Source organism: Acomys minous (genome assembly GCF_964271855.1).
Source record: "Acomys minous genome assembly, chromosome: 11".
Classification (NCBI taxonomy): domain Eukaryota; kingdom Metazoa; phylum Chordata; class Mammalia; order Rodentia; family Muridae; genus Acomys; species Acomys minous.
The window spans coordinates 59,335,929-59,360,348 of NC_140492.1; the positions used below are offsets into that span (position 1 = coordinate 59,335,929).

The 24,420-nt window shown below is 43.4% G+C and overlaps 1 protein-coding gene across 1 annotated transcript; it reads right to left on the bottom strand.

Annotated features, from left to right (window-relative positions):
• Positions 1-107: 107 nt before the first annotated feature.
• Positions 108-24,200, bottom strand: RNF168 (ring finger protein 168). Its single transcript, XM_084802153.1, has 6 exons — positions 23,261-24,200; positions 16,170-16,246; positions 11,766-11,945; positions 9,096-9,217; positions 4,085-4,166; positions 108-2,179 (listed from the first exon to the last, which is right to left on the bottom strand). Exons 1-6 carry the CDS (start codon positions 23,565-23,567, stop codon positions 1,244-1,246), a joined length of 1,704 nt encoding a protein of 567 aa, XP_084658279.1. The 5' UTR covers positions 23,568-24,200; the 3' UTR covers positions 108-1,243.
• Between the last annotated feature and the right edge of the window lie 220 nt (positions 24,201-24,420).

The window sequence follows — 24,420 nt, forward strand, 5'->3', positions numbered from 1 at the left end:
AAGTTCAAATGACAAAAATGTGGCTGAAGTCCAACACTGCCCTAGGACAGTTTATTCTTACCAGTAAACAGATGCCAGGACACCAGAAAGGCTACTGAAACTAGAGCTTGCTAAAATCTGTCTTTTATTTTATTTTATTTTTTAATGTATACGAGTATTGTCTCTATGTGTACACTTGCAGGCCAGAAGAGGGCGCCATATCACATTATAGATGGTTGTGAGCCATCATGTGGTTGCCGGGAATTGAACTCAGGACTTCTGGAGAGCAGACAGCGCTCTTAACCACTGAGCCATGTCTCTAAACCTAAAAGCTGTCTTAATGAAAGGAAAGATGGCAGTAGAAGTTAAATTTCACAAGATGGAGTCAGTAGTATAGATTTATCTTTCAGGGAAAGCCTGGACAAACCCAGTACACTACTTTCTATCTATCTCTGGGCACAAACAAGCAAAAGTCCAAGCCAGCAGCAAGCAATAAGGATGCTGTTCAACAGCAGAGCACAGTGATTTCCCTGCAGTAAATTCCCATTTTCTAGAAGCAATCAGTAAAAAAATATCCCAGTATTTGCCTTTTCACACCAAGATACCATGGTGTGAAAAGCTGTAAGCGCTGAAGGCTCCTGCCACTGACACAAGGATGGAGGAGAGTGTTCTGCCCGTTCTGGACCCACTCACATCCTGCTGACCCGCTCAATTCCAGTGACGCGTGACCACCAACCCACTACTCAGCCCATCCTACTCTTGAACTCTTTTGTGTTAACAAGCTAGCAGCTTTTCTGTCAACTAATTGATATTGATGTTAATACTAATCCATTTTAAGGCAAAGGAAATGCTAAAATGCTTAGAATTAAAGTTAGGATGAGAATTACTTACTTTAGTGTTATGGAAAGACCTGTGTGGGTGGATTCCTTACCCATTCATTTAAAAAAAAAATCACAAAACATGGATTTTTGGAATGAGAAAGGACACCTGAAGATGTTCTGAACAAGGCAGTCTTACTTCTGTAAAGATGCTGCACTTAGAACATGGCAGTTACTGACAACGGAAACAATTGTTAAGGACCTGTCCTCATTACTGATTTTTGCAGAACCCGATTCATAGCTTCTTCCTTTGTAGCGACACTGAGAAAGAGCATGCTTGCTGAGCAGAAATGACGGGACACAGCTCAGGGTTTTAAGATGAAGAGCTAGGCTTGCAGTGCAGCGTTACCAGATTACAGGACTCTCCTTCCTCATGCTTTGCTGTGTTATCTCTGAAACATTTGAAAAATACTTTTCTGAGAATTACTAGGCTGTAGGGGGCAGGCGCTTTTAGATACGTTACAATCCTCTTTACTAGACCGTGCCATCTTTTTTCCATGAACTGACTCCTTCCATGAGCTCTTAAAGGGTTGCCAACATTCACCGTTTGCGCTCCTCTGGGATTTTGAACGCTCTGCGTTAGTTTGCTTTGCGGGGTTCCTATCTTTGGAATTCTTTCTCTGTCTATGCAGCAGCTTGTCTTGGGGTGAGGATGTGCGCAGCTGGTACTGATTTGGGGATCCTTTCTGCCGGTTTAGCCCCGTTTGTTCTTGATCCACCTCTTTCTGAAGTTGTAACGCTAACAGCCTGTCCTGTTCTTCTTGCTTATGTCTCTCAAAAAGCATATGTTCCAAATCTATCAGTTTTTGTGTAAAATTCACTTCTGTTTCTTCTTGATCGGAGGAGGATTTGAAGAATATTTTCCTTCTTTTTGCAGAAAAGCATGGATCCATGACATCCTCAAACATAGATTCCTGGGCTTCCCTTTTGGAAGTCTCTTCTCTGACTGGGAGGTGACACACACTCCTCTCCGATGCAACTCTGCTGCCCGCAGTTAACTGGGTGTAGGACCCAGAGCACTCTTCATCTTCCAGCTTGCCAGAAGGCTTAATGGCAGCTTCATCAGAGTAGGCAACGTTGGCAATACGTCCGCCATGATTCACAACACATAAACCATCAGGATCGCTTGATGCTGTGTCAACTTTCCCTTCAAGGCACTGTTCAGCATCCCTTACACAGAGCCATGGCACAGGCAGCTCTGCCACAGACTCTAAGCCCTGTTTTTGAGTTTCTAGGCACATTTGTGGAGAGAGTGCTGGCATATCTTTTTCAATTTCTGTGTCTTGCAACATAGGGCTCTTCATGTCACCTCTGTCACTTTCCTGTAGAAAACAAAATTGTTGGGTATATAAAGGAGAAACATAAGCCAGCTATACTGATTCCACAGTTGAACAGTCACGATACACGATCACAGAATACTATCACTTTAATATCCTTTATGAACACACATAGCTGAGACAAAGTCTCATGTAGCCCAGGCTGACCTCAAACATAAGATCCTCTTGCCTTGGCCTCCCAAGCCCTGGCACATGCCACCATTCCTAGCCAATACTTGTGTTTTCTCTCAATGACTAAGTTACAAGTACTATTGGTCTGTTGTCTACATTCAACATTTAGAGAAACACTAAATTAGAGATTAGCAAAAATAGACTTTCTTTTACCTAGCCCATAGGGTAAAAAGGTAATGTGCAAGGCTGGCGAGATGAGTACATGGATAAGAAACTTGTGCTGTACATCCACAAGACCTAGACTGAATTTCTAATACCCACACAGCCATCTGTAACTCCAGTTCTGCCCTCTTCCGGCCTCCACAGGCACCAGCACACAGATAGACAAGCAGGCAAAACACTCACACACATTTTTTTACAAATCCAAAACTTGAAGTGACTTATAACTCTGCCTAGGCTTGCTCCATACCAGGACCCATGGGACCTGTACACGTAGGATGCTACCAGAAATAAATGACTTTTATTTTGTTGAAATAGTCTTACTCTGTAGCCCAGACTGGCATGGAACTTGCTATGTAGTTGAATTCACAATATTCTGGCCATAGTCCCCTGTGTAAAAGGGTTATAGGCCACACCACCCAGAGAGAGCACTCTGACATGGGGTCCAAGGGACACCACACACTTGCTCAGTGTTCAGTGTTGTGTTTTAGCCCCTGCGTAGGATCTCAGTTGTGAGGGTTCTTCCTCCACAGATACGCCTGACACTGCCCTCCTGCAGTGTGCTGCTTTCCATCTTGAAGTCTAGGTAAGACTAGTGCCAGGTGTAACCTATCAGCTGTGTGCATTGTATCAGAGATTAGGAACCATGGCCCAAAGCCTTTAATCCCAGCACTCAGGAGGCAGAGGCAGGTGAATCCCTGTGAGTTAGAGGCCAGCCTGGTCTACACAGTGAGTCCAGGACAGGCAGGGATACACACAGAGAAACCCTGTCTTGAAAAACAAAAACAAAAACAAACAAACAAAAAGGCTCTCTCGTGCTTTTTCTTTTGAGACAAGGTTTCTTTGTCTAGGACAAAGCTTGGCTGTCCTAGACTCACTTTGTAGAACAGGCTGGCCTCAAACTCATAGGATTTGCCCCGACATGTCTCTTTAAAAAAAAAAAAAGGAAGGAAGGAAGAGCCAACCGCCAGGTGCAGTGGCACACACCTGTAATCCCAAAATTTGGGAAAGTAGAGGAAGGTGGATCTCTGTGAGTTCGAGGCTTACCTGGTCTACAAAGAAAGTCCAGGACAAGGACAACCAAGGCTACACAGAGAAACCCTGCTCAAAAAACAAGAAAACAAGCCGGGCAGTGGTGGCGCACGCCTTTAATCCCAGCACTTGGGAGGCAGAGGCAGGCGGATCGCTGTAAATTCAAGGCCAGCCTGGTCTACAAAGTGAGTCCAGGACAGCCAAGGCTACACAGAGAAACCTTGTCTCGGAAAAAAAAAACAAGAAAACAAAAACATGAAATAAAGAAAGAAAAAGAAAGAAGAAAAAAATATCAAAACTCTTTAACAATAAATTAAGAAAACCTTAGAAAAGAGAGTCTTACTGGACCCCAACAAGCTTGCTTGTCTGCATACTTACTGAGGAGGCATCCATTGGTAGCCAGGGCAAAGCCTCTCTGATAAAGTACCTGTCCATAGCCCGTTGGAGAAGTGAGCCAGGACAGCACAGGTCCGAGTGCCCCACAGGAGGAGTCCAGCCCCACCCCCAGCCTCCTCAGCACCAACATACCTTAGACATGCAGCTTATGTCCTCTCCAGGCATGGCTTTACACAGCCACGCGGACCCAGACTTCAACTTAGGCGACAAATACCTTTAAACAAACAGACAGACAGACAGACAAAAAAAAAAAAAAAAAAAAAAAGTTAAAAGTTTACTGATATTTGAATGCTTTGAAAAAACTCAATATGATAAAAGTTGATGAACCACACACACCTAAAGGTTGCATGTTTCTGGCTACTTATCTTACTGTTATCTTACCGGAACAGATTTCATTTCCAGGTCTCAGGTCAACTTTAAGCCACAACTAGAAACCCTGAGTATGCCACAACAGTGAGAGTACCTGGCTAGCAGGCTGGAGGCCACAACAGTGAGAGTACCTGGCTAGCAGGCTGTAGACCCACAACAGTGAGAGTACCTGGCTAGCAGGCTGGAGACCACAACAGTGAGAGTACCTGGCTAGCAGCCTGGAGGCCACAACAGTGAGAGTACCTGGCTAGCAGGCTGGAGACCCACAACAGTGAGAGTACCTGGCTAGCAGGCTGGAGGCCACAACAGTGAGAGTACCTGGCTAGCAGGCTGGAGGCCACAACAGTGAGAGTACCTGGCTAGCAGGCTGGAGGCCACAACAGTGAGAGTACCTGGCTAGCAGGCTGGAGGCCCACAACAGTGAGAGTACCTGGCTAGCAGGCTGGAGGCCACAACAGTGAGAGTACCTGGCTAGCAGGCTGGAGGCCACAACAGTGAGAGTACCTGGCTAGCAGGCTGGAGGCCCACAACAGTGAGAGTACCTGGCTAGCAGGCTGGAGGCCACAACAGTGAGAGTACCTGGCTAGCAGGCTGGAGGCCCACAACAGTGAGAGTACCTGGCTAGCAGGCTGGAGGCCACAACAGTGAGAGTACCTGGCTAGCAGGCTGGAGGCCACAACAGTGAGAGTACCTGGCTAGCAGGCTGGAGGCCCACAACAGTGAGAGTACCTGGCTAGCAGGCTGGAGGCCACAACAGTGAGAGTACCTGGCTAGCAGGCTGGAGGTCCTAACACTGCAGGGGTGGAGATACGGGGCTCAGTGCTGCATTTAGTGTAAAAAAATAAAAAGAAAAGGTCATATTAAATATCTCATAATTCCTGAAAAGGCTAATAGAATCAAACTATGGGAGACTATAAAGTTTCTCAAAATTAACAAAAATATCATTTTAGGCTGGGTGGTGGTGCCACATGCCTTTAATCCTAGCACTCAGGAGGCACAGGCAGGCGGATCGCTGTGAGTTCAACGCCAGCCTGGTCTACAAAGTGAGTCCAGGACAGCCAAGGCTGACACAGAGAGACTCTGTCCTGAAAAACAAAAAATAAATAAACAAATAAACAAATAAACAAACAAACAAATAAATAAGTGTCTTCCTGCAAGAACCAAGTACTTGCATATCTAACATAGCTGTGGTGATTTGAGAACGTTTGTTCCCACAGTCACCCTGCTTTACTGATGGCAGTTCATACAAACCAATAGTGACACACCTCACATTTTCTTTGTTCAGCTCCAAGAACCATGTAGGCACCTGACACCAACACTTGGGTGAGAAGATCCCACTAGTTTCTTCACACAGCTTTGTTGTCTCTGGAACGTGAAGCAGCCCTTAGGGCTCTCCTCAGTGGGGCAGCATTCCCTCTCACTCCCTCACTCACTGCCTGCCCAGGCCTTCTACCTCCTATTCAGACCAGGGCTCACTATGTCACTTACATTGTCCAGGCTGGCCTCAAACTTGAGGTTCTCCTGCGTTGCTTAGCCTTTAGAGTAGCTGGGACTAAAATGTGTGCCATCAATCATACCTAGCTCAAAGCCTCCCCTCCCCATTTTTTTTTTTTTTTTAAATTTTGGTTATTCTAGATAGGGTTTCTCTGTGTAGCCTTGACTGTAGACCAGGCTGGCGTCGAACTCACAAAGATCTATCTGCCTCTGCCTCCTGACTGCTGGGATTAAAGGCCTGCGCCACCACTACCCAGCATCTCCCGTCTTTTAAGACAGGGTTTCTCTGTGGAATACTCTTGACTATCCTAGAACTCTCTTTGTAGACCAGGCTGGCCTTGAACTCACAGAGATCCCCTGTCTGCCTCTGCCTTCCCAGTGCTGAGATTAAAGGCGTGCACCACCACTACCCAGCTTGGCTGAATTCTTAATGTTTTAAAACACCTTTTTGGTAAGATGGTCCAGCAGGTGTAAGTACTTGTTGCCATGCCTGATGGAGACCCAGGGTCAGTCCTCAAAACCTATACTGTGGCTCATAACCATCTATAACTCCAGTTCCAGGGGCTCTGAGGGCCCAGGCACACACTCAATGCATTACATAATTCAAACAAACAAATAATTAAATCTTAAAAAACAAAACTAAAGCCCATTAACAAATCTTAAAGATTCTTTTGTCCATATGAACAAACTCAGAGGTGTTGTTAAATTACCAGTACAACCTAATAATGTTTATTATTAGGGCTATAATTATTGTTACGGCAGTATTTTTTAACCTGCTAACTATCAAGACACTGACACTTGTTATATTTTAAAATAGCCTTAGTTAACCTGGGGCAGGGCAGATATCAATCCCCTAAACTACTTCCCATAGTGCAGCAGGTACAGAATACCTGTCCCAAACCCATGCCATCTGCTTCTAATAGAAATATATAGGGATGATAGGACAAAAAGTAGATTATTGAATCTACCCTTCAACTTAAGGCCTTAATTGTTACTCACAAAAAAGGTTAATTTTAATTCATTGATACAGAATTTCGTATATTGATGCAAAATAATTTTAATTTTGATACATTTAAATAAAATTCAAATTTAATATTATTTTTTTTCAGGTCCAGCTTATCTATCTATCTATCTATCTATTTATTTATTTTTCAGGTTCAGCCTTTTATTTTTATTTATTTTATTTTATTTAATATTATTCTTCACACATTGTATTTCTAATTTAATATGAGGCATTGTACACATACAACTCAATTAATACATGGTTTATTTCCAATACCCTGATAGTGCTATTACAGGCTGTTTAGGATAATTAAGTAATCACAAGCCAATTGTTAGTTGATCAATTCATGATCATGTCAAATGTTAATATAATTTTATCACAGGAATATACATCCTAGGTTTAACAGATAGGTATGACTCTACAGATAGATAAGGTAAAAATAGTTAAGGTATGGTCTTAAAAAACCTCAGAGACCTAGAGTATATGGCATTTTAAAATGTTTTTATTATTTTAAGGATTCTTTGACTATAAGACAGGTTAACTCCTGACAACACCCAGCCTACCTCAAAGATGATGATGAGCACCGAAGAAATTCCTTGTAGAGATGGTTTCAAGTACGGCAAACAAACAAAAATGTCCTTTTATCTGCCACAGACAAAATTCTGCCTAAAATGGGCAAGCTCGGACACAGACAGAGTTGATGGCCAGACTCTGCCAAGACACAGTAAGCAAGTTCTCAACAGTTCCTGCCTCACAAATATGTCTGTCAAATATATTGGGCCAGAAGGCCAAAGATGATGTTCCAATGTTATAGTTTTGGGAGACTATTCAGGCAGCAAACTGTCATTATTTTTCATTTTAGAAGCACTTCCTGTTTACTCAGGTAGTTAATTTTATTCCTTCACGTCTCTGATGGGGTTGAAGACCAGTCAGTTTTAAAATTAAGCTTAGTTGTTTATGAGTTAAGATACTTTTAGGTCTAGACAGGTATCTTAGGTTGATAGATATAAACTTTAATAAATATTTAGGTTCAAAACTTTAGGCTCACCAAGATAAAACAGATAGTATTTCTTCAAGATTGTAAAATACCTTTTGATTAAATAGTATGTATGTAAGTCTTACCTATTGGTTTTTGTAATTGTTCTTACAATATATATAAAAAAATGGCCTTTTTAGGCTGGGCGTGGTAGCACATGCCTTTTAATCCTAGCTCATGGGAGGCAGAGGCAGGTGAGTTCGAGGTCTGCCTGGTCCATAAAGCTAGTTCAGGACAGCCAAGGCTACACAGAGAAACTCTGTCTTGAAAAACAAACAAAAAACCCCAAAAGAAATAGATAAATAAAATTTTAAAATGGCCTTTTTTTTTTTAGACAAAAAAAGGGGGGGGGGATTGTTGGGGGCTAGTCTGATGTATTCTGATGCTAATTACTGCTTGCTGTCTCTGTGACCCACCTTGCCTAGAGCTTAACCTGTTTGACCAATAAGAGACCTTCACACCTGGGCAGGGCAACTGGGATAGGCCTCGCTAAGGTTCCCAGGCTTGGGAAGACAGAGAAAATCTTGGGAAGAAGAAAGACCAGAGAGGAGAGAAGAAGGTTGCACCACCATGGGTTAGATGGAAGAGAAGCACATGGCCAGCCTGGATGAAGATTTGGCCCAGATAAAGAACATTAGCAAGTATTTAGGATTATGGATGAGAGGTAGCTAGATAGAAATTATCAGAAGCAGATAGCATGGGTTTGGGACAGGTATTCTGTACCTGCCGTACTATGGGAAGTAGTTTAGGGGATTGATATTTGCCCTGCCCCAGGTTAATTACGGCTATTTTTGTTTGTTTGTTTGTTTTTGTTTTTTGAGACAAGGTCTCTCTGTGTAGCCTTGCCTGTCCTGGACTAACTTTGTAGACCAGGCTGGCCTTGAACTCACAGCGATCCGCCTGACTCTGCCTCCCAAGTGCTGGGATTAAAGGCGTGCGCCACCACCGCACGGCTAAGGCTATTTTAAAATATAACAAGTGTCAGTGTCTTGATTGATTGCTAGCAGGTTAAAAAATACTGCCATAACAATAATTATAGGCCTGATAATAAACATTATTAGGTCGTACTGGTAATTTAATAACAAGTGGCACCCAACGTGGGGCAATTATTAGTCAATATTGATAATTTAACAACAAATTGGCGCCGAAAGTGGGGCAATTATTAGACAATACTGGTCAATTAACAACACAGAGGCACATAGTAAATGATCAATAGATGAATGACAGTCATGTTCACTTACTTTTGAATATCTCCAAAGCTTTTTTGTTTATTTGTATTTTTCTTCTGCGACTTGTTTGTGACTGGATCTGATTTTCTGGAACTCAAAGGAGAAGCCAAGATATTTCTCTCGTGGTTACTGTTCTTCAGTAACAAGAAAAACACACACAGACATTATTAAAGTGATGAAATAAGACTTGAATTGTACTAACTCAAAATTATTATTTTTTAATTAAAAAAAATTAAAACCAGGCTGGGCATGGTAGTGCCCGCCTTTAATTCCAGCATTCAGGAGGCAAAGGCAGGTGGATTGCTGCAAGTTCAAGGCCAGCCTTGTCTACAAAGGGAGTCTAGGACAGCCAAGGCTACAGAGAAACCCTGTCTTGGAAAAAAAAAATTTTTTTTAAACAATTTATTTATTTTTATTTTATGTACACTGGTGTTCTGCCTGCTTGTATGTGTGTGTGGAACTGGAGTTACAGTTGTGAGGTGCTATGTGGGTGCCGGGAATTGGACTTGGGTCCTCTGGAAGAGCTCTCTAGCCCCTAACTCAAATTCTTAACATTTTTCATAAATTAAATTCTGTAAGTTCTTTAAATACTGAACATGTACACACTTCATTTTCATTCCCAAGTTATTTTGCAATAGGCATCCACACAGCATTTACATCACATTACAGACCCTAAGTAATGATTTAAAGTCCATGGGAGGCAAGATGGTTCAGTGGCTAAAGGTGCTCATCACTAAGTCTGACAACTCACACGTACAAACAGAGAACCAACTCTCACAAGTTATCCATCGAAGCTGGGCAGTGGTGGCGCACGCCTTTAATCCCAGCGGATTGCTGTGTTTGAGGCCAGCCTGGTCTACAAAGTGAGTCCAGGCTACACAGAGAAACCCTGCCTTGAAAAACCAAAAAGAATATGTCACGTGGTGGTGGCGCATGCCTTTAATCTCACCCACTCAGGAGGCAGATCTGTGAGTTTGAGGTCAGCCTGTTCTACACGTTCCAGGACAGTCAGAGCTACACAGAGAAACCCAGGCTCAAACAAACAAAAGGATTTACTTCTTTTATGTGTGTTGGTATTTTACCAGCATATGTGCCTATGCACCACATGCATGCCTGGTACCCGGGGAGTTCAGAAGGGGATATGAGCTGACATGCAGGTGCTCTTGACAAATGTAGGGAGACTCTTAACCTCGTCAGCCCTTGACAGGCTCACAAATTGTAGCTGCCTTACTCTACTGAGCAAAGTATTTAAAGAGCCAAGACGAAACTGGAGCAAAAGTTACTACACAGAAATAAATCATGGGCTGGAGAGAAGGCTCAGTGGTTAAGAGCACTGACTACTCTTCCATAGGTCCTGAGTTCAATTCCCAGCAACCATATGGTGGCTCACAACCATCTATAATGTGATCTGATGCCCTATTTTGGCCTGCAGGGGTACAAGCAGGCAGAGCATTGTATACATAATAATAAATAAAAATAAATAAGTAATATGTTTTAAAAAAAGAAATAAGTCATAACTGTTCACCCACCTCTAAAAGTTTACTGTAAACCAAAAATATTCTAAAAGTTGAATAAATCCACTGACTTCACATAAAAACTAGAATTAGCAGGTTCAGGGGACTCTAAATTCCCCTCTTCAAAAGTTTCCATGTTGATTCCACTCATTACCCCTGCTCCTATACAATCTTTTCCCTTCCCCCTTCCTCCACTACAGAGAGCATATGAGCAGGCGCTTGGTGGCTTAGGTGGACAGCTTTGTGCTACAGCTCGCCTTCAATCTACCAGGCTCTGTTAAGCCACTACGTCCTCAAATCCTTAAGTTTTAGCATGTTTTACCATCTTGCCTTTCATTTTTCTATATAAGCAATAATTTTACAGTAAGATAACAAAATCCAGGCTCAATATATATTTAAACATTAGGCTTGGAGGGCCAGTGGATGGCTCAAGGGTTAAACACACTTGCAACCACACCTGGAGACCTGAGTTTGAATCCCAGAACCCACCCAGAGGAAGGAGAGAACTGACCCTGCCATCTGCCCTTTGACTACTACGCATGTATTGCCCACACACTAAATATATAAATGTTAGCATACATCAGGATCAGGCTGAAGACAGAGCTTACTTGCTTATCCTGGGATTCCATCCGAAACACTGAGAAGTATGTATATATCCAACTACAGTAAATATGTAACAATATGCAAAAATGTTATTCTTAAAAATGTTTCTTGGGCTGGGAGTGCTGGTCCACACCTTTAATCCCAGCACTCAGAAGGCAAAAGCAGGTGATCTCTGTGAGATCTACAAAGGCAGTTCCTGGACTACACAGAACTACAGATCAACCCTTTCTCAAAAAAGTCTGTTGTTGTTGTTACTGTTAATCTTGGGGTTGGAAAGACGGCTCAGAGGTTCCGGTCACTCACTACTCTTCTAGAAGACCCATGTCAGGTGGCTCACAACAGCCTCTAACCTAGTGGATCTGATGCCCTCTTCTGGCCCTGTGGACACCCAAACACATGTGGCATATACTCACAAGAACAAAACAACAACAAAACAAAGCAAAAAAAAAACAAACAAAAAACCTTTTTCCTTAAGTAAAACAAAGATATGCTAAAACCTAATTCGTGTGGTGCCTTCTTCAGGTCCTCAGAAAAGCAAGGCCATGGGAGCATCTGTCAGACTCACAATGCTGATGCTCAGGCTCCTCGCCAGCTCCTCGTCGCCCTTCAGCTGCTCTTCCATCTCACTTCTCCTTTTTTCCGTCTGTCTTTTTTCCTCCTCCTCCTCTTCTGCCAACAATTTCTGTATGTATTCTTCACTGGCTTTGTTTTCTTCTTCTTTGCTGGCCTGTCGCTCAGCCTCCACCTTAAAAATAATGAAAGACACCCTTTTCTAAAAAATTTAATATACTCATATTTCATAATTATGAGAAAAAAAAAAACGAAAGTAAAAACTGGCAAGAATTTATCTCCAATGAAATTCAAGTTTCAGCCAGGTGTGGTGATGCCAAGACAGCCAAGGCTACACAGTGAAACCTTGTCTTGAAAAACCAAAAATAAACAAAAAACAAAACAAAAACAAATAAACAACAACAAAAAAACCCACCCAACCCCCCAAAAAGAGAAAGAAAGAAAGAAAGAAAGAAAGAAAGAAAGAAAGAAAGAAATTCACATCTCCACAGGCAAATTCCTGTACTGCCAGTCAAGGTCCTACCTCAGGAAGCCCACCCCAGGTAGCCCAACAAGGCTTTGGTCAAAGACTCAAACCTCTTGCCCGCAATCCTTACCAGTTTCCAATACAGTACCACACAGTGTTTTTCCTCACTTCCTCAAAAGCCATGTACTGACTAAGATAAACCTAGTTGCTACTGTTGCTGCCACTCCCTTTAGCAGAGCAAGCAGATTTACTAAAGAAAAGATAAAGAATTTCCAAGGGTAGAAGAGAACCAAGGGAGAAACACTCTAGACCTAGTTGCTGCATAAAAAGAAAAAACAAAAAAAAAAACAGGGTCTCTTCTCTAATGTAGGCCTGGCACTCAGAGATCCACCTGCCTGGGCCTCCAGAGTACTAGGATTACAGACATGCACTACCAAGCCTAGCATTTCTTTGTTTGCTTATTTATTTTTATTTTTATTTTTTAAAGATTTATTTATTTATTTATTTTATGTATGAGTGCTTCATCTGCATGTACACCTGCATGACAGAAGAGGGCACCAGATCTCATTGTAGATGGCTGTGAGCCATTATGCTGTTGCTGGGAATTAAACTCATGACCTTTGGAAGAGTAGGCAGTGCTCTTAACCTCTGAGCCATCTCTCCAGCCTCTGTTTATTTATTTATTTTTAAATTGTTTTTGTTTTTTCAAGACAAGGTTTCTCTTTGTAGCCTTAGCTGTCCTCGAACTCACAGCAACCCGCTTGCCTCTGGCATGCGCCACCACACCCAGCTTTATTTTTAAGTATTATTTGTGTGTGTGTGTATGTGTGTGTGTATGTGTGTGTGAAAACAAGAGGATCACTGAGGCTGGTTGGCTTTCAGATTAGCTGAGGGAAAAATAAAAAAGCAGCAGGTCCCAGGTTCAGGAGACATTTTGCCTAAAAGGAATAGGTAGAGAATGGTAAAGGACACACACTCCTTCTGTGCACTCAACCATCTTCATAGCTGATAAACACATCCGTGACGTTAGGCGAGGGCAAAGCACAAGCTCTGCAAGCATAAGGAACTGAGTTTGGATCCCAGCATAACACAGAAGGTAAGTGTGCCCCCACTGTCTAAATCCCAGGTGTTAATGCCAGGTTAGCCTGTCTAGTTAAATTGACACGCTCCAGGTTCTCTGAGAGACTGAGGTTTAGAAAACAAAGTGGAGAATAATCAGGGAAGACACCAATGTCAATTTCCACATGCATGGGGAGTGTTCAGTTTTCATGCACACCAGAAGAGGGCACCAGATCTCATGATAGATGGTTGTGAGCCGTCATGTGGTTGCTGGGAGCTGAACTCATGTCTGGAAGAGCAGCCAGTGCTCTTAACCTCAGAGCCATCTCTCCAGCCCCCATGCACTCAACATTTGACTTTAGCTGGGTGTGGTAGCACACACCAGTTTCCTAAGCACTCGAGAGACTGAGGCAGGTGGGCTGCTGCAAGGTCAAGGCCAGCCTGGTTGGATCTTGAGACCCTTTCTCTAACCCCCTCTTCCTCTAACCAAATAAGGAGCCTTCTTTCTGGAAGTCAGCTTGGATGAGCAAAATGTTCCAATTCTAGTAACACTTAGGAAGCAGCTGCTGCAGCTGGTTCAAAATGGATGCTTATTACAACAGACTCCCATTGCTTGTGTAGATTCAGTAAAGCCCATTCTCTTCCTCTAGAATTTACTCCCAAATTCTGTGGCTCACTCTTTGGCAGCTTTTGACCTAAGCTCGCTGTGAATGCTCTTTCACTCCTGTGTTAGATGAGGCCTCTGTGAATAACAAACTTGTCATCTGCATAGGGCTGTGTTTCCTTGAAGTCAACAGCTCTTTTATTTGCTAGATCAGCCTTATTTTGTTATAAAGCTATTGCCATGTTATGATTTGTTTGTTTCTGGTCCCCCCCCCCCCCCCCCCCCCGTCGACATAAAAAGGACCCCTTTTGTGATGTCACACACAGCTGTTTGTGCCCTTCTATAGTTCACTGGTGCTGAGCTAAATATATAGGCCAATTTTCAAATTTATCTCAACAGTTTGAGTTAGAAAAGCAGCCCCTACTGATACTCTCTTAAAATTCAGCAAAGTTGCTGGGTGGTGGTGGCGCACGCCTTGAATCTCAGCACTCAGGAGGCAGAGGCAGGCAGATCTCTATGAGTGGGAGGCCAGCCTGGCCTACAGAGCTGAGTCCAGGACAGAGGAACCCTATCTCCAAAACAACAACAAAATCAGAGAAATGTCCTTTAGCAAAAAGAAGCACTAAGCTTGATTCAGCATGCTGTCCCAGAAGTATACTATTTGAACTGGTGTATTTTATTTCCAGCACTTGGCCTGTTGAGTCTTGTTTCTCAATTAGGATTGAAGTCCTTAACCTCAAACTGCTAAAGGAACTTCCAGGACACAGGAATTTATTTTCTTTGTGGAAGAAAAGTAACTAGAGCACTCCTCAGCAGTCCCCTTCCTTACACTGGACCATAAGAAGCTCCAGTCCTGGGCAAGCTCCTCTGCTTTCCTCCTTCCTCTGCAAACAAAATTACTAGTTGAACTGCAGCTATTCGCCTCCAATACCAGCATGGAGGAGGCTTAAGGCAAGAGGATCACAAGTTTGAGGGCAGCCTAGCTAGGCTACACAGTGACAGGAACTTAGAGATCCGCCTGCCTCTGCCTCCAGAGTGCTAGGATTACAGGCGTGTACCGCTGTGCCTGACATTTGTTTGTTTTTTTAATTTAAATATTTTTGAGACAGGGTTTCTCTCTGTGTAGCCCTGGCTGTCCTGGGATCACTCCATAGACCAGGCTGGCCTCGAACCCACAGCGCTCCACTTGCCTCTGCCTCCCTGGGATTAAAGGCATGAGCCACCATACCAGGCCCTGTTTTTTAATTTTTAAACATCATTTGTGTTTATATGTGAAAAGAGGGTTACGGAGTAAAATCCTGTCTCAAAAATATGGAAGTGTCCTCCTAGCACCATACAATGAAGCTCCCCTGCGTCACTGTAAAGCGAACTTTCTCCCACTGTGCACTTCAGTCACTGTATACTTTTCTCATTAAGCCCACGACCTACAACTACTTTACCACCCTTTTAAGGTAAAAATTCCAGGAAAATCGAGAAGGTTTAATACGGAAGTGCTGAGAGACCACTAACTACATATAAGTACTAAGGCAGCCACCGCTATAAGCAAAACCCTAAAAACAAAAAGCACCCCTCACTAATTATATTTAAGTCATAGAAGCCAGTTTATTAAAAAGGGACCATGGGCTAGAAAGCGGACTCTCGGGTTAAGAGCACGGGCTGCTCTTCTAGAGGACCTACATTAGAATCCCATGCCCACATGGTGGCTCACTGTAATTACAATTCCAGAAAATCCTATGTCCTCTTCTGGCCTCTAAGGACACTAAGCACACAGGCGGTGCATAGACATACATGCAGGCAAAACACCCACACTGATAAGATAGATATATATGACCTCTAGGTGGCTTTAGGTGGCACGTGTTTTTAATTTCAGCACTTGAGAGGCAGAGGTAGGATCTCTGAGACCACATCTTAAAACAACAACCAAAGGCTTTTAAATGGGGGAGAGTGAATGGTAGCTATAAAGTACATTAAAATTACTAGGGCTGGAGAGATGACTCACAGCTTAAGGATACTGCCTGCTCTTGCAAAGGTCCTGAGTTCAACTCCCAGCAAGCACATGGTGGCTCACAACCATCTATAATGAGATCTGCTGCCCTCGTCTGGCCTGCAGGCATACATGCAGTCAGAATAGTGTATAAATAAATCTTTAAAATTACTAACATCTCAGTACATGATGGCTATATAAACCCATACTGTAAGTAAATCTGAGATTTCTGAGAAGATATTTTCAACAAAATAAAAAAATAAAACCCCAACTACTTCACACTCACCTTGCTTATCTCCTCTTCATATTCTCGTCTCAACTCCCCAGGCTTACTTAGCCGACGAACTGGCTGGTAGTCATCAACTGTTTCACATGGGAAAGATAGTATTAGAGCAACACAGAACTTTATGACTTAACTTTGAAGCTTAATACTCTCTCTCCTCTCCCCTCCTTCTGCTTCTCTCTCCTCCATTAAAATAACTAAAGGCAGAGCTAGGGATGTGGTTCAATAGCAGAGCTTGTATCTAGCATGCACCAGGCCCTGGACCATAAAAACTCACCAATAGAGCCTGGTGTGGTGGCACACACCTTTAATCCCAGCGCTTGGGAGCCTGGTCTACAAAGTGAGCCCAGGACAGCCATGGCTACACAGAGAAACCCTGTCTCAAACCAAAACCCAAACTAAACAAACAAAAAACCAAACAAACCCAGAAACAACAACAACAACAACAACTCACCAATACAATACTTAAAAAAAAAGTAATCAGGCAAGGTGGTGTACACCTGTAATCCCAGCACTCAGGAGGCAGAGGCAGACAGATCGGTGTGAGTTTGAGGCCAGCCTGGTCTACAAAGTGAGTCCAAGACAGCCAAGGCTACACAGAGAAACCCTGTCTTGATCAATCAATCAATCTGAGACAAAGTCTATCTTCCAACTTGTGCTCCTCCTGCCTCAGACTCCTGTGTTGTAATTAGAAGCATGAGTCACAAACCATCATGCCCAGCTGGTAATCTTGTAAATATGGGACAAATTTGGACACAAAGACGAACATGCAGAGGTTGGACATAGTATCAAGACATGTAGAGAAGGGGCTGGACTGAGAGATGGCTGCTCTTGCAAAGGACCTGGCTTTGATTTTCAGTAACTACATGTTGACTTACAACCATCTATAACTCAAGCTCCAAGAGATCCAATATCCTCTTCTGGCCTCTGCAAACATTAGGCATGCACATAGTACAGACATACTTCCAAACGAAAAACCAATACACATAAAAGATCAAAAATCCTAAAAATAAGTGAGGAAGGATACTGCTCCTGTTTTAAATGTCAAGGGTCCTGGTTACATCTTGACTTCTGGCTTTCAAAATTAGGAAAACTTTCAAGTTTTTGGTACTTTGAATGCAAGGACTCTCCACTGAACTATATTCCAGGCTTAAACCATGAAAATTTGATTAATTTTAAAAAGTTCAATAGCAAGCCGGGTGTGGTGGTGCACGCCTTTAATCCCAGCACTCAGGAGGCAGAGGCAGGTGGATCTCTGTGAGTTCGAGGCCAGCCTGGTCTACAAAGTGAATCCAGGACAGCCAAGGCTACACAGAGAAACTCTGTCTTGAAAAACCAAAATAAATAAATAAATAGTTCAATAGCAAGGGTTAAGTGCTAATAAAGTCGTCTAAAGAGTTATGATGTGGAGCCAGACGTGTAGCACATGCCTCTATCCTAGCTTAAAGGAAGCAGAAGCAGGCAGAGTTCTGTGAGTTCAGCCCAGCCTGGTCTGCATAATGAGTTCCAGCCTAGCTTGGTCTACAAAGTGATACCCATCTTTGAAAAACAAAAAACAAAGCTGGAAACATTGCTCTCTTCATGGGTCCTGCACCTCCTCTTGCTCCCTTCCCTGGAACTGCCCTCTTCCTCTGGGTGCCCCAGATGCAGGTCTCTTTCCTTTCCAGCTCTCCTTTGTCTAGAGATTCTTGCTGACCCCTCTATGCTTGTTTTTATTGGTTTGTTTTGAAGATTCATTTATTATTATGTATACAGTGTTCTGTCTGCATGTACATCTGCAGGCCAGAAGAGGGCATTAGATCACATTATAAACAGTTGTGAGCCACCATGCAGTTGCTGAGAATTGAACTCAGGACCTCTGGAAGAGCAGACAGTGCTCTTAAGCTCTGAGCCATCTTTCCAGTCCCGTTTTTTTTTGTTGGTTTGGTTTTGTTTCTTAAGTTTTTTTCTTTTCTTTTCTTTCTTTCTTTCTTTTTTTTTTTTTAATTGAGATTAGAGTTTCTCTGTGTAGCCTTGGCTGTCCTGAACTCGCTTTGTAGACCAGACTGGCCTCGAACTCACAAGTTTTCTCTTCCATATGTCCTTCTAGTACTTTTCAAGTTCTTTTCCCCTTAATTGTAGGTTACCATTACTTGAACTAGGGTTTCTCCACTGCTTTCTTACCTCCCTCTCCCTCTTTTTTATTTTGAGACAGGGTTTTTGGTTGGCCCTGGCTGGCCTTGAACTGATCTCTGTAGACCAGTCTGGCCTCCATTCAGAGATCTGCTGGGATTAAAACTGTGCCCCACCACACCTATTTTCTTTAAAACTATGGAACATTTAATGCATTTGCATGTCATCCTTGCATAAGGGCCATGCATTCTTACATCATTCTAACTTTAATGTAAGCAAGCATACATTTCTACCTTTCAATTACTGCGAACTCTATTAGTCTGAGTCTCTTTCCATTCTCTCAGTCGACACTCAGTCATACAGCAATTGTGTTGAACTGTTTACTCGTTTCCCCACAGCAGCTGCAGTTTCACACTCCTCAGCACACAGAGGATTCTAGCTGCTATGCATCTTCCCTGACACTTGTTTTTTCGTTTTGTTGGTTTTTACATTTATTTGGCACACTTGTGTTTGTGAGTGTGTACATGTGTGTTTGTGTACCTGTAGAGATTACAGAACAGCTTACAGGAGTTGGTTTTCTTCTCCCCCCTTCACTTTCCCCAGGTCATCAGGCTTAGCACCGGCACCTTTACTCACTGAGCCACCTCAGCCCACCCCTTGCCCACGTGTGCCTTCATACAGTCATCCACAAGAGTATGAAGAGGTGGCTTTGTCTTGACTTCCCTAATGACTAAGTGACTCCGTTAATGACATTCAGGTGTCTGAGACACTGGCTAAACACCTGAATATCATCAACGGAGTAATGTCTAAATTTTTTGCCCTTCCCCTTTCTTTTCTTTGAGGCACTATAACGCAGGCTGTACATGAACCTACTATGTAGCTCAGGCTTACCTTGAATTGAGCCTCTTGTGTGCTAGGATTATACAAGTGAGCCATGTTGCCCATTTTTAATTGTATTATTTCTTCTTTTTTTAAGCTGAACAAATCTTGTTTGTTTTTTGTTTTTGGCTTTTTGAGACAGTATCTCTCTGTGTAGCCCTGGCTGTCCTGGACTCACTTTGTAGACCAGGCTGGCCTCGAAGTCTCAGCGATCCATCTGCCTCTGCCTCCTGAGTGCTGGGATTATAGGCATGTGCCACCATGGTCGGCTTAACAAATCTTTTTTTGGAGACAGGATCTCACTATGTAGTCCTGGCTAGACTGGAACTCTTAATGTAGATGCCCTGTTGAGTTTCTTTTCGAAATAGGATATTTATCTTCCTGTAAGAGGCTTTCCCAACACAGCCTTGCCTAACCTAGAATTTATAGTGACCCTCTTGCTTATATTTAGGTATTATTTTCTTACCATCTAAGGTTTGCAAATATTTTCTTCCATTTTGTGAGCTGTATTTTACTCTCTTAATATCTTGACTTTAAAAAAAAAAGATGTATTTATTATATATACAGTATTCTGCTTGCATGTGAGCCAGTAGGCCAGAAGAGGGCACCAGATATCATTACAGATGGTTGTGAGCCACCATGTAGTTGCTGGGAATTGAACTCAGGACCTTTGAGAGAACAGCCAGTGCTCTTAACCTCTGAGACCTCTCTCCAGCCCATCTTGACTATTTTTATTTATCAAGTCAATTTCTTTTAAAAGTGAAATTTCTGAGAGCTGGTTAAGAACGCTTACTGCTCTTCCAAATGGTTCAGATGGTTCCCAGTACCCACGAGGTAGCTGACAATTGTCTGTAACTCAAGTTCTAGGGCATCTCATGCCCTTCTGACCTCCAAGGGCTCCTGCATGTACAGGTGCACACACATACACACTCTCACACGCACACACACACAATTAAATGCATATTAAAAAAAAGAAAGCTCAAGTTTTCCCTTCCTAAGCATCTGCAACTACTTAATTCTGCTACCTCCACAGATAAAATAATTTTTCCTAAGAATGTTAATAGTTAGGGATACTCTAAGCCAGAGGCTATTTAGCTGTAGTGTGTTGCCAGACCAACTTTGGCCCTCCCCCCATTTTTATTCCTAAATAATTTTTATGGAACGACAGGCACTACATTCATTTACAAAGGACACTGTAAATAATATCTATGATGGCTTTTGTTCTACAGTGGAAGACCTAACTATCTTCAATAGATTTACACAGTCCACAAAACATAATTCTGCCATTTACAGAAAAGCTTTGCCAACCCTCACTAATACTACATAATAAAGGTTCACCTCCAGCCAGGTGTGTTCTTGCACACCTGCAATTCCAGGATTTGTGAGGCTAAGGCTACCCCAAGAACATAGTGAAACCTTGTCTCAAAACAAAGCAAGGGGCCCAAGACAGGGGCCAGTAAGCATGGCGGTTTGAATGAGAACCGCCCCCCTCCCCCACATACAGAGGCTCATATATTTGCTCACTTAGTCCCCAGCTGATGAACTTTTTGGAAGGGCTGGGTGTGTCCTTGTTGGAATGCCACTGGGGTGAGCTTTGAGGTTTCTTTCAAAGGCCCCAGACTGGTCCAGTGTCTTGTTCTCTGCCTACTGCCTGAAGATGTCCAGCATCACACCTGCTGGCCTGCAGCCACACTCCCTACCCATGATGTTAATGAACTAAATAAGCCTCTTTACCCTAAGCAAGCCAGAATTAAATGCTCTTTTCTAAGAGCTGCTTTGGTCAGGGTGTCTCTTCACAGCAACAGAACATGTCTAAGACAGTGGATTCAAACATTAGCTACACAAGCCTGCTGATCAAAGATCAATCCCTGGAACCTAGAGTAGAGAGAACCGACTTCAAAAACTGTCCTCTGGCCTCCACACGGGTGGCAATCACTTGCTAACATTTGTGCTCACGCAATAATAGCGGATAAAAAAATAACTCTACCTCTCTGCATGTCTCATTGTCCTTTATTAAAAGTACTCTACCTGAAACGCTGATCCACTAAAGGTTTTGTTTTTCTAGCACCTTTTTATTTTAAGTGGGGGCAGGGAAGGAAGTGAGACTGAGGTGTCACAGATGGGAGCACTTTACTGCTCCGTCCCAATCCTTCCCATTTTGAGGGTGCCTCCTTCTCTCCTCTAGATCCCACTATATTATCTCAAACGGATGGTCTCTTAGCGGCCGAAAGAAACGAGAATTCAGCACAGTTTATCCCCGTTCATGTTATACCACTGTCTTTATAGTTTCTTTACTGTATGCTTTGTTTTTTTTTTTTTTTTTTTGCCTTTGTTATTTAGAGAGTGGGTCTCCCTGGCTGGCCTGGAACTCCCTAAGATCTTTTCAAAACTTTATTAAGATTGTCTCCACAAGCTGGGGGTGATGGGCTCATGCCTTTAATCCCAGCACTCAGGGAGGCAGAGGCAGGGGGATCTCTATGAGTTTGGAGGCCAGCCCGGTGTATAAAGCCAGTTCAGGACAGCCAAGGCTACACAGAGAAACTCTGTCTCAAACAAAAACAAAAACAAAAAGAAAAGAAAAGGAATTCAAGTTCATCCTTATCTGCACAGCACACTCAAGAGAAGCCTGCACCACAGATTTTTTTTTTTCAAGACAGGGTGAGAGTATTATACTCCTGGAGCTCACTGTGTAAACTGACCTTGAACTCAAGAGAGCGCCAACTACCTGCCTCTACCCCCCAAGTGATGGGAGTAAAGGCATATGCTACTATGCCTGGTATAAGCTATGCTTGATTTACTTATTTCTGAGGTATAGTGTCTCTGTATAGCCCTAACTGTCCTGGAACTGACCATATAGACCAGTCCAAGCTGGTCTCAAACTCAGATCGGCCTTTCTCTGCCTCCCAAGTGTTGGGATTAAAGGCTGACAACACAACACCCTGCTTTAAGGGGCACTTTATTTATTTATTTAAGTTTTTTGAGACAGGGTTTCTCTGTGTTATCTTTGCTGTCCTCTAACTCACAACAATCCCTCTGCCTCTGCTTCCCAAGTGCCGGTTAAATAAGGGGTACTTTAAATGTGTGACTATAACCTGATGAATCTCTAAAAAACTGGGGTTTTAAGATTTGTTGCCTAAAAATGATTAAGATAGCAAATTTTGTGGGGTTGTTTTGTTTTTCAAGACAGGATTTCTCTGTGTAGACCTGGCTGTCCTGGAACTCTGTGTAGGCCACACTGGTCCGGGATTCAAAGATCCACTTGCCTCTGCCTCTCAAATGCTGTGGTTAAAGGCGTGAGCCACCACACCCAAGACATTTTGTGATTATTGTTGTTGTTATTATTATTACTTTATTTATTTGCCATAACACACACATAAAAAGCAAGCACACCCCACATTTAAAGCCCAAAAGGAACGGCTCTGTAACACTGCCAAACTGCTGAAGGCAAAGTCAGAGTGCAGCTCTTTGCACCTCTGAATGGAAGGGTCACTCAAAAATGCCTGAACTAAGTGGAACCAGTAACAGGAAGCTATTTTAGGCTTGCTACATACTTACAACAGAGAATAAAATGAAGGAAAATGAATAAACAAATCAGAGAAATAATGCAAAATCTGGGATTCGACCACAGGTATTTTGAGAAGTTAGAACACTCTAAGGGGGTCAATTCTGTTTTTTTTTTCCCCTTGCAATTTCTAACTCAACTCACAGCAGGTGAACACAACTTGAGCATTACCACAAGTGATAAAAAGCTTATCTTTGGCGTTAATTGATGTGGGGGCGGGGCTCATAAAATCACAAATCCTCAAGATTTAGACTCGTCTTTTTACAGTTTGTATAAAAAAATTAATTTAAAAATCCTGTTTCCTCGGGCGTGGTGGCGCACGACTTTAATCCCAGCACTGGGGAGGCAGAGGCAGAGGCAAGTGGATCGAGGTGAGTTCGAGGTCATCCTAATCTACAGAGTGAATACAGGGCAGGCAGCCAGTGCTACACAGAGTAACACTGTCTCGAAAAACAAATAAATAAAACAAAAAAGGCGGTTCCCTTCTGAATGATTTGGGGGGGGGGCGTTTAACCCAATAAACATGTTGAATTTAACTCACCGATCTCCTTTGATTCTTGCCCAGAGACTCTAAGCTTGCATTCCTTTGCATAGTGTTTTTGAATAATCTCCCAAAGGTCTGTATTAACAAGAGACTTTCTTCGGGTGTGGTACCGAGTCCACGAAGAGACCCGGCGGCGACAGAAGGGACAGCATAGACTGGCCTTTTCAACCGTGGATTGGAAGCACGGGTTACAGAGCGTGTGACTGCAAGGAAGGGTTACCGGCTCTAGGAGGATTTCCATACAGATCTTGCACTGACATTCGGCTAAGGAAGGGACAGGGTCTTTGGATGCAGCCATCTTCATATGCTAATGAGGCCCACTCAACGTCAACACCTGAGAGGAACAAGCGTCTTCTCTCGGCAAACCATAGTAGGGAGTAAATGGGCGAGCGGTTTGGTGTCTATGCTCACAAACAGCAGCGTGCTGGAATCCAGACAGCCTGAGTCTCCACAGGTCTGAGGCAAGCAGGCGTTGTGATGTCAGGTAAACAGTTATGCCCTGCGTCCAGCAAGGGGATGAACGGACGTTCCTCCGGGAGCGCGGCGGCCTCGGGATAGAGAGTGGTGCTTGCTCCCCGCGCTGCAGTAGGTCGCGCTCGGCTCCACTTCTTACCCGGTGAGGGCACGTCTCTGCGCGAGGCGGCCGGGCTTGCTAGGGCCGGAAGCCTGGAGACCGCTGCTCCCAGAGCACGGGATACCGCCCGGAAGCCGGGCGCGGGCTGCCGCCGGACTTCCGCCTCGCCGTGGCGGTGGAGGCAGCCCTCCAGTGCCTGCGATCCAGCTTCTGGCCGCCTCGAGCTTCCCCAGCGTCCTGAGACCTAGCTTCTTAGATCTGCTTGTCTCGCCATCCTGTCTATTGCCCGCGGCCCGAGGAGGTATCCAGGGTCTACAGACGTCACAATTGCCCGCCAAAACAACGCTTCTTATCCAGGAAACCGCCCACTTGGGCGGGACTTCCGGTAGCTTCGCGCGCCGTCGCGCCTCGCCTACCAGTTTTTGGTGCTCTGGCTGCTGTGGGCTGCAGAAATTTGGCTAGTCACTCTCTGAAAAGAAACTCTCTAAACCAAGATCCGAACAGTATTTTTTGTAATTATTCTCTTATTACTCTTCAACCTACCCTTTTGTTTCTCCTAACCAAGCTTTTCAAAGTTCTTAGT